The sequence below is a fragment of the Eurytemora carolleeae genome, unplaced genomic scaffold, assembly GCF_000591075.1.
Source record: "Eurytemora carolleeae unplaced genomic scaffold, Eaff_2.0 scaffold1274, whole genome shotgun sequence".
NCBI classification, from domain to species: Eukaryota; Metazoa; Arthropoda; class Copepoda; order Calanoida; family Temoridae; genus Eurytemora; species Eurytemora carolleeae.
Window position 1 is genome coordinate 87140 of NW_019397166.1, and position 10359 is coordinate 97498.

General features: G+C 34.1%; 2 protein-coding genes across 2 annotated transcripts; both read right to left on the reverse strand.

Annotated features, from left to right (window-relative positions):
- Positions 1–5: 5 nt before the first annotated feature.
- Positions 6–5326, reverse strand: LOC111712450 (guanine nucleotide exchange factor for Rab-3A). The gene is made up of 7 exons (XM_023487054.1): positions 5223–5326; positions 4681–4735; positions 2947–3024; positions 2208–2399; positions 1355–1552; positions 742–863; positions 6–256 (listed from the first exon to the last, which is right to left on the reverse strand). The coding sequence occupies exons 3-7, from the start codon at positions 3010–3012 to the stop codon at positions 115–117; spliced, it is 720 nt and encodes a 239-aa protein (XP_023342822.1). The 5' UTR covers positions 3013–3024; positions 4681–4735; positions 5223–5326; the 3' UTR covers positions 6–114.
- Positions 5327–5794: 468 nt separating this feature from the next.
- On the reverse strand, positions 5795–7893 carry LOC111712446 (uncharacterized). Its single transcript, XM_023487046.1, has 3 exons — positions 7503–7893; positions 6145–6288; positions 5795–5913 (listed from the first exon to the last, which is right to left on the reverse strand). Exons 1-3 carry the CDS (start codon positions 7765–7767, stop codon positions 5795–5797), a joined length of 528 nt encoding a protein of 175 aa, XP_023342814.1. The 5' UTR covers positions 7768–7893.
- Between the last annotated feature and the right edge of the window lie 2466 nt (positions 7894–10359).

Genomic DNA, 10359 nt, shown 5'->3' on the forward strand with positions numbered 1-10359 from the left:
GCAAAAAACCGTTCAGTAAATTTTGCATGTGAGATTGATCTCCATAGATTAGATTTTCCTTTCAGAATGCATCTTCTTTTTATTTTCGTTGGGAAGATTGATTGATTGATTGATCTAATTGAGAAAGCCAAGACGCGCAATCGCCATATTGCGCCTGCGCAGCATAATCTCCCAGTACACCTCGTTACAATGGGCCTTGACTAACCCCTGGGTCACATAGCGACAGTATGTTAAGAAATCACAGACAGCCGCAATCCTGAACAAATACAGAGACAATTAATATCCAAGAAGAAGAAAACCATAACAGCTAAACTGAGACAACAGTTTGCGGGATTTTACATTAGAATTCTTAAACTTTTAATCATCAATAATACTACAAAAATATAATCCATCTTAAACTTTAAGTTTCACCCCTACAAGAATGTGAGCGGAGCGTTGAAGTGGTTGTGCTACAAATTGGGGAAATAAAATGGTTTTAATGTTAACAGGGGCTATAAGGGGGGGGGGAGGATATGGGGACTAAGCCCCGCCTTTAAAATTGAAGACTTAATTTTCATGAATATTTAGCCCCCCAGCTGGGGCACCACCCTTTATTGTCACCCATAGGGCAAATTCCTGTATATGCCCCTGATAACATTATTAACATCATTGAAACATATCTCCCTTAAAACAGATATATCATACATGTGATCTTTAATTAAAACAGGATAACTGCTTAAAAAACGTTAATTTCTAACTAACCTATTCCTGGCCAGATGTGAAATATAATGTGACTGTTTGTCTGCATCCCCGAATGTGAGCCTGTGAGAGCATCTTCGAGGTTGTTCAAACAAAGAACAGTTACGCGGCAAATCCTCGTCATCCTAGTAGACACAAGACACATGTTAAAGATATATTTTTAAAATAAAAAACGGTAAAAATGTATCAAAATAATTGCAGTTTAAAAAGAAAACTGTTGGCGTATAAAGACGCTGTGTCTTTATATATTTATTGCTTTAGATAAATAAAAAAAAAGTTTAAGGGATTGTATACGTAATTTCAAGTGACCCTACATTTATATAGTAGTCTGTCATATTCCCACCCTTACATTCAAACCTGTGTCTAACCAAGGATGAAGATATCAATTTTTACAATATCAAAATTGATTTTTTTTGGATTGTGGTTTGTCTATTTATGCATTAGAGAAGAAGTGTCAGATTTTAGCACTTTTCCAGACAGAGAAAAAGACAGCTTTCTGAGTTTGTTTTTGATTAAAAGAATACTGCTGTGAATCGGGCTTGTCCCTCTGTTAAAGTCTAGTTTCCTAAAATTACGTCAACAGTCCCTTTAAGTTTACGTTATGCACATGATTTACCTTGACAGGATCTAGGCAGAGTGTATTCTGTATAACGGCCTCCTTTACCCTGGCCCCCAGCTCCTTGTTGGTGAACTCCAGGCATGGATCAATGTCCTCCGCGAAGACCCTGCTAAGGAAGGGGTTGCCAGGCTCCAGGTTGGGTAGTTTCTTCCACTGCATGTATTCAGCCCGTAGCACAGGGTCAATATACTTCTCCTAATCAACAATTAACATTTTGATAAAAAAAAGTTTTAATGACGTCTTAGTCCTTACTTAACTGGCTTACACAGTGAATCCTTAAATCATTCACACTCGGATTTGATTCACTAAAACCCAAACAGACAGGGTAAGTGGCCATGAGCTCAACCCCTGGAGCTCAACGTAGCATAGCCTACAGGACAGGCTACTTTGACTGTAGATTAAATGTTAATAATAATAGATTTAATTAAAGAGATGGTAGAAAGAGTTTGTGCGCATATTTACCGTGCCGTATTAAAACTAATCTTATCACTAAATAACAAAGATCGGAATTTTCCGGGTAAGCCGGAAGGCCCTGTCTCATTCAATACTCTTCAAAAGAGTAAGGACGAACTCCTGACGATGCCAAAGTTTTTGGCGAAATATATTGAGAAGAAAATGATATAATTCTAGTGCTAGAGAGTAGGGTAGGGATTTGTTTAAAAACGATCTAAAGTTTTGTCTCAAATCAATGTTTGTTAGTCGTTTAAAAAAACCGAGTGTTCTAAAAAATGGATGAAAATAAACCCTATCCCCTTTTCCTTAATTAAACTGTATGGTATGTATAATGTATATATGGGTTGAAATTAAGGCAAGCCTAAGCTAATTCCCTGACGTCCCTTTAACTACTGACCTTAACATCTACTTCCTCCGCCCCTTCCACCAACCGTTCCTTGGCCGGAGATCCCGGGGCGGAGCTGCCGGATCTTCTATCCGCCGACCTTTTCCTGTCCAGCTGAGGATGGAGATGTCGGTTTGGTTTTGATGGAGTGGAAGTGATCACAAGAGCTTTGAGAGCAGCAACCTCAGTCTGTAGCCCGTCAACCTTTTCCAACAAAAAAAATACTTTTAAACAACGAAGGAGTTTAGTTTTGCCACAACTCAAATTTTGTAATCCCTACATATTTGCAATAGGATGGTGTAAACTTTCGATATTTCAAACTGAGACTTTTTTAACTAAAGTAACTTGTAGGTTGAAATATCAAAGATCTCAGACATCGGGTTGCAAAGATATAGGGATTAGAAAATTAGAGCTTTATGACAAAAACTCAATTCTTTAGATCTAAAATTTATCTCCCTCTTAGTATCATTACTTCCTAGTTTGACAAAAACAAAAACATTGGGATGAAAATAATGTGATCCGAAACGAAAATAACTTTATACAAAATAAGCCCAGGTATATAAAATATAAACCCCAGGAAATAAAATAGATTTTGAAGGGAACCCGACATGATAAAAGTCTTAAAAAGGTGTGATCGGGAACCTTCAAACAACCAGGGTATATTGTTTAGATAAGACTTGTTCATTAAATCATATCTAAGTCTGTCAGGTTTAAAAATGAGATAAATGAAATAATAAAATAAATGATTTACCTTCATATTAGATTCAACCAATGCCTTCTCTGATTTAAAAGCCTTGACATTTGCTTCTCGGACCATCCTGTGAGCTTCCTAAATGTTTCAGAAGTCAATCTGTAAATTCTATACATTCTATACATTCTGTACATTCTGTGCCTTCTGTACATTTTGTGCATTCTGTACATTCTGTGCATTCTGTGCAATCTATGCATTCTGTAAATTCTGTGCACTCTGTAAATTCTGTGCACTCTGTACATTCTGTGCATTCTGTACATTCTGTGCATTCTATGCATTCTGTAAATTCTGTACATTCTGTGCATTCTGTAAGTGCTGGAAGTTCTGTAAACACTGCACGTACTGTATGCTCTGAACATCCTATATATTATGTACATGCTGTGCATTCTGTAAGTGCTGGAAGTTCAGTAAACACTGCACGTACTGTATGCTCTGAACATCCCATACATTCTGTACATGCTGTGAATTCCGTAAGTGCTATAATTTCTGCAAACATTGCACGTGCTGTACCTTCTGTACGTACTGTACGTTCTGTGCATGCTGTACATTATGTGCATTCTGCACAGTCTGTACAGTCTGTAAATTCTGTACATTCTGTGCATTAAATTCATTCTGTGCATTCTGTAAGTGCTGGAAGTTCTGTAAACACTGCACGTACTGTATGCTCTGAACATCCTATACGTTCTGTACATTCTTTGCATTCTTTAAGTGCTATAATTTCTGCAAACACTGCACAGTGCACGTGCTCTACCTTCTGTACGTACTGTACATTCTGTACATGCTGTACATTTCGAGTTTTAATAAAGCAAAATTTTGTATATAGAGGAACTAAGTGGGAAATAGTGATTAGTGAAGTATACATTTCTGAAAAATTGTAGTTTTAGATCTTAAGAAAAGACTGCAATTAAGCTAAATGGAGAAGGGCAAAAAGGGTGAAATGAAGCTATTATAATGTGAACAAATCACACGTTAAATTCAGGAAATTAAATTCAAAAATGTAATTATAGATTCTTAAAGGATTTAGATAATTGTGTGAAAAAAATATTTTCTATTTAAAAGAATTTAGTTGGCTTGAGACTTCTAATGTTGTCCTAATTCCATTCTACAGTTTTCAAGATGACTTTACTAACTTAAAATTTAAAATAAAAGGCTTGATTTCAAATTTTAATTTATTTGAAATCAAATAAATTAAAATTTATTTATTTGTGGTCATTCAAAAAACTTTTTAAATTTACGCAAACACTAACCCCCCTCCCTAACATCATCTATCCTCTTTAAAGCGTGAATCTATGAAAAATACATAGTTGACAGTTCCTAATATATGCCAGTTATCATAATTAGAAGCGCTAAGCTGTCACGGTTCAGAAACACGATGACACTGTGATCACCGAATGTTAAAAAGGATTTTCGCGACATTACAACATGCTCTAGGTTGTGACAAGAAAACAGGCGATTAATAATTTTTTAATAAGATGAAAAAGAACTATTATGTTCTCGAAATGCAATTGTTGGTTTGGTTAATTGGTTGATAAATCGATTTTGATAGATTGATTAATTGATTTTGATTAATTTATTAATTGATTTTGATAGATTGATTAATAAATTTTGATTAATTTATGAATTGATTTTGATAGATTGATTAATTGATTTTGATTGATTGATTGATTAATTGATTTTGATTGATTAATTGATTGATTATTTGATAAATTAAATTCTTGATGAATTGATCTGTACCTGGAAAAGGCTGGCAGTGAGTTCAGTTAGTTCATCCTCAACATCATCACGAATCCTGGAATAAAATTTGTAAATAATAATAATATGATACTCTTATGAGAAAAATTAATATTCATAACATTCTTTAACGGGATGAAATAGTCGCAGATAGATAGGGTGCAACAAAGACCAGAGTTGGGAACTTCAGAATTGGATACCTTTAATCCCGATCGCTTAATTTAATTATCCAATGTGGACACTTTTAATTTCCTGCTTAATCTACTCTTTTTCTCTCCCTCCCAGTTTCCAACCAGCAAGAGTTCACTCATTAAATTGCGCGCAAAACTTCAAATTTCTCGGCTTCTTTGATTGGCTGTTCCGGTTTCTCAAAACGCCAGTCGATTGACCGAGTTACATACACTTTGTTGATACAAACTAAAGATTAAGTTAATCTTTGGATTGATAAAAAGAGAAGATCAAGCATTAATCTCGATATCCAAAATTCTGAAGCTTTCAGATCTGATTTACAATCTAATCATGGGTCAGCCTTATTGTTAATTTACCTAGATAGTCTGGTGACCTCTTCTTCCTTGAGTTTCAGCTCAGACTGGGCCGCGGTCAACTCATCCTAATCATGGATATTTAAAATAAATTCGAGATGGGGTTCGTAAAAAATATTTATTTCCCCACAAAGAAATTAACAGAAACCCCATCTTTTATACGATTCATAAGTTCATGCATTAAATTTGCCTTATTTTACCAATAGAAGAATAACAAGAAACTTCTAATGCAGATTTATTATGTTAACCACTGTAAATAACTAAAAAAATAAACTTAAGATTCGACATGAACTTTAATTGTCTAAGTCCTATGTGCAACCTGATGAGTGATCGTGTGAACTTTTAATATTTCAAACGTAGAATATGTTATCTATTTAATTCATAATTTTAAATATAAAAGGTTTTAGACATTAGGTTGCAAAGATGCATACAGGGACTGTAAATTTAGATTTAGTGGCGATTGATCAATTGCTTTCTGATTCTCTATTCTGCAATATTAAAATTTTGTATTTCTACTAATCATAAACGGCTTTTTTGTTGTGCCTTGCCTCAATCAAAACGAATGCATCTTCTTTTTATTTTCGNCCCTCCTCCAGTCCTTCAGGTTCCTCACGTTCTGCCACAGGAGGGGTTGGCCGCCCTTCACGCTGACCCATTCCCTCCCCTCCACTACAGGTACATGAATGCTCGGAATCTAAAGATAATAAAAAGGGTGAAACTGTTTCTTTGAAAAAAAAATATTTCTTGCACAAGCAAAAAATAGAAAATTCATAAATGAAAACATTGAAAAAATCAACACTTATTTAATAATTGACGAATTCGAATATCAGAGATCATTACAGATTTAACTTTTTTAAATTTCAATTAAACATTGTGACACGATCGATCATTTTAAAGTTTTTTTGCTTCAATAATAAATGTTTACCTAATGAATTATAAGACTGCTCGGAGCCTCCTAGTTCCGCCTTGTCTGGCTCAGGGGCGTGTCTAGTCCCTCCCTCAGTGTCTTGTCCTGTGCCACGCCCACCTGCTCTAGCCAGGGCAGATACAGACAGAAGAAGTCCGTCCCCTGAAACAAAAATACCTTGATCAGAGGCCGAATTTAATGAATTTGAGTCGCGGATTAAATCCGCCAAAACCCGGTTTAAATTAAGCGCCGGCTTAAATCTTGAAACATTTGATACAATTTTAAGTGGAACCAACCATATTTGAGCGGCTGCTTAAAATTAAGCCGCCGCTCAAATTCTTTAAATTCGGCCTCGGAGCTGGAAACTGGAATCGAGATCAATTACTGAATCTCAATAGTTAGTCTGCAGATTAATTGATATCCCTGCTGAAGGGATAATTGAAATAAATAAGCATTGATTTAGATTTTTTCAATCCGTAGTGTCTTTCCGATAAAAATTTCTTTGTCCCTGTTTTCGTTTTGAAAATTGTGGACGGAACAAAAGGAATTGGAGAAAGGAGATGGCAGGGAGGGAATTCATTCCAACCATGAAAGTTTTGCGATAATAATGTTAAATTTAAATTTTATTCCACTTTTTGGGCAAACAACATTTCTTCAATTGAAAAATTAGCTTCTGTGATACAAATCTAAAATCATCACTAACTTATTACCCAAAAATAAAATGATATAAGAAACATTTATCGAACATTTATATGTGTTTTTAAGACTAAAAGTTAATGATTGATCAAACCTGGTCAAATTAATGGAAATACTAACTTTAAACTGATTACAACTGTTCAGGGTTACGAACTAGATTCTTATCAATATATTCTTTGATAAGAATTTAATAATTGCTGCTAGTCAGAAATGCTTCGATGAATAATTTCACGCCATGATGGATGGGCTTTGTAACAAAGTCATGGTAATAATTCAAAACCAAGGAAACAGGTTCTTTTAATTAAAGATTATATGTTAAGATATTCGGGCATTTACAACTATTTAAAATTTAAAAAAGTTTTAATGATTTAAGAAAATTATTTTTACATTTAAAGAAAATTTTCAAAGTGATCTTAAATCGTAATTTTCTAAGCCATTCGCCGTCATAAGGTTTATTGGGGTAAAGGGTACTATTGTGAATCGTAAACTTTAAATTAACTTCTTTCTCTTAGCTAACACTTCATCCAACTCAGGTAGCCCTGCTTCCTACCATCAACATAATATATAATATGGTGAACTAAACTTGACCTTGATTTCCACGATATAATGGTTGGAAGAATAGCATTTAAAAATGATAAAATTACGTAAATATTTCCTTTTATTTAAAAAAAAACTCAAACCTGAGCTACTACTGCTGGTTCTACTGTGAGCACAGTGACTCGCTTTGCTCGCGCTACTTCCTGTCCGATCACTTAAACGACTTGTACCACTGGAAGGTCTATCACTGGATCGACTTGAACTACTTGAGGCTCTATTCGTCCCACTGGACGGACGATCAGAGCGGACGGGTTCTCCTTTACTTAGGGTTGTTCCAGGATCTGGAGAGCAGGACGGGTTTGTTTCTTCTCCTTCAGGTTTACTCTGGATGAACTCTGGTTCCGCCATTTTCCCACGGTCAGGTCCTCGTATACTTCTCTACACACATATACGCAATACGCATATACACGCGTTTTACGCACGCACACGCCACACTCAGTGGTTTCTGTAATGAGATATTTATTAATTTTAAAAAAGTTTTAAAATACAGAGGAACGTCTTAANATCTACACAGTTTGTTTTTAATCTTTGTGAAGAAACAATCTCAAGGAATAATAATTGTCTTAAAACATTTTTTTAGAAAGTGAATATTTGCAAATTATCTTTTTTCCATCTCATAATCTGAGTTCTTTTCCCTTATGTCCATTTGACAGCCAAAATTTTTATTTTGAATAATCTTTTTGTTTGTTTATCTTCTTGTGATTTTTACGTTTTTTTATTATTTTTATCGATTTTGATGGTTATTATATCGTTAGAACTGACGAGGGTCAACCCAGACCGAAATATATTTTCAATAAATGTGGAACTAACATCTACTTTTTTACTCTACAGAGGTTTGGTCCATCGCCATCACTGAAAAAATAAATGACAGGGAAAAATTACAAGGAAATGTACACCTTAAGCTACAAAATCCGTGAATTTATGAAAAAAGAAAAGTGCAAATTGTCGCTAAAATTTCATCCTGTGTGGATGACCCTGTAGTTGTAATTACTTCAAACATAATAAATAGTAAACAGTTAAAAAAAAATTATCTTTGATTCTACTTTTACTTTGAAGTTACGTAATTCCCTAATAAAAAATCATGTTATGAGATTCAGTTGGAGACTGAAGTATTGGTTACTCTAGAACAGAAATAAAGCTGTCCAACCATGCAGTATGGCATTCAAGCCGAACATCAAGCCAAATACTTTAAAAACAGGGGTAATTCTTAACACAATCGAAATTCTCGATTGATAAGAGGTTTCAAAAATGATTTAAGAAAAGGGGAAATTATAACTTATATAAACTTATACGAAAAGTAGAAGATGAAAAATCAACTTGTTTTTTTATACATGATAAAAGTGTCAATTACAATTATACGGAATGACAATAGATATATCTGATAAAGGAAGAATTGAATTTGAGTATACAGACATATAAGTTTTTTAAGAATTTCTTCAAACAAGTCATCTGATAATACAGACATACAAGGGACTTGAGAATAAGGACAGCCAAGGGATTTAATAATACAGGTATACAAGGGACTAGAGAATAAAATAACAAGGGATTTAATAATACAGGTATACAAGGGACTAGAGAATAAAATAACAAGGGATTTAATAATACAGGTATACAAGGGACTAGAGAATAAAATAACAAGGGATTTAATAATACAGGTATACAAGGGACTAGAGAATAAAATAACAAGGGATTTAATAATACAGGTATACAAGGGACTAGAGAATAAAATAACAAGGGATTTAATAATACAGGTATACAAGGGACTAGAGAATAAAATAACAAGGGATTTAATAATACAGGTATACAAGGGACTAGAGAATAAAATAACAAGGGATTTAATAATACAGGTATACAAGGGACTAGAGAATAAAATAACAAGGGATTTAATAATACAGGTATACAAGGGACTAGAGAATAAAATAACAAGGGATTTAATAATACAGGTATACAAGGGACTAGAGAATAAAATAACAAGGGATTTAATAATACAGGTATACAAGGGACTAGAGAATAAAATAACAAGGGATTTAATAATACAGGTATACAAGGGACTAGAGAATAAAATAACAAGGGATTTAATAATACAGGTATACAAGGGACTAGAGAATAAAATAACAAGGGATTTAATAATACAGGTATACAAGGGACTAGAGAATAAAATAACAAGGGANTAATATACAAAGTACAAATTTCATTAATGGCGAGAAGTAGTTGAACTACGTAGGTGGCATCGTAGATCTACAAGTTCATAACCAATTCTTAAACTTTCAAATACAAGAAGTGGTTCAACTTAGTCTACGTAATTCATCTACTTCTCGCTAATCATTAATTTTGGTCCCTAGTAAATTTTAAAAAATATGATTTAGTGCAAATTAAGTCAATCGAAGGCTCAAAGCATAACACCAGCGAGGGTAACTAAACACTTTACGGCAGGCTAGTTCTGCTGACACTGATCTTTGATCGACAGAGTACAGACAGACAGTTTTTTCACGGCTTTATGCTTAGGAGGCCAGACATTTTATGTAAAAATTCATCTATCTGATACTTAGATTATTTTTAACATCAGAAAGAATGTAAACTTCTTGATTATTTTTTGAATTGATTTTGAAATTTTGCAGTGGTCTAAAAAAAGTTGTTTTCATAATTAATTTTATAATAATAATTTAGTGATGTAGATCGCAATAACTAATAGCCGTAAAAAAATCTGAACGGGTGCCGCGTCGTATTAAACACAATTCTGAAGTTTAGAAAACCTGTAATATCGGCTTAGCGTTGTTACCTGCGCCAGCGCCCTACACTTGTGCTTATGGACTGTATAGCAGTTAATCAATAAAAGTTGAAGTATTCAATTTTTAGGGTCTGTTAAAGGAAGAGATTTCAAGTCTAATGTGTTTTTATTGTTGCAATTGCATGTCCGGTTTGGGGTGCCAGGGCCGTTAG

Bases quoted from the DNA above. Each gene is read 5' to 3' on its own strand.
- LOC111712450 (XM_023487054.1), bottom strand. From the start codon at position 3,012: ATGGTCCGAGAAGCAAATGTCAAGGCTTTTAAATCAGAGAAGGCATTG. The intron at 2,400-2,946 runs GTAAATCATTTA...TTGTTGGAAAAG, and splicing joins TGGTTGAATCTAATATGAAG to GTTGACGGGCTACAGACTGA. The intron at 864-1,354 runs GTAAATCATGTG...TGTGTCTACTAG, and splicing joins TCTGCCTAGATCCTGTCAAG to GATGACGAGGATTTGCCGCG.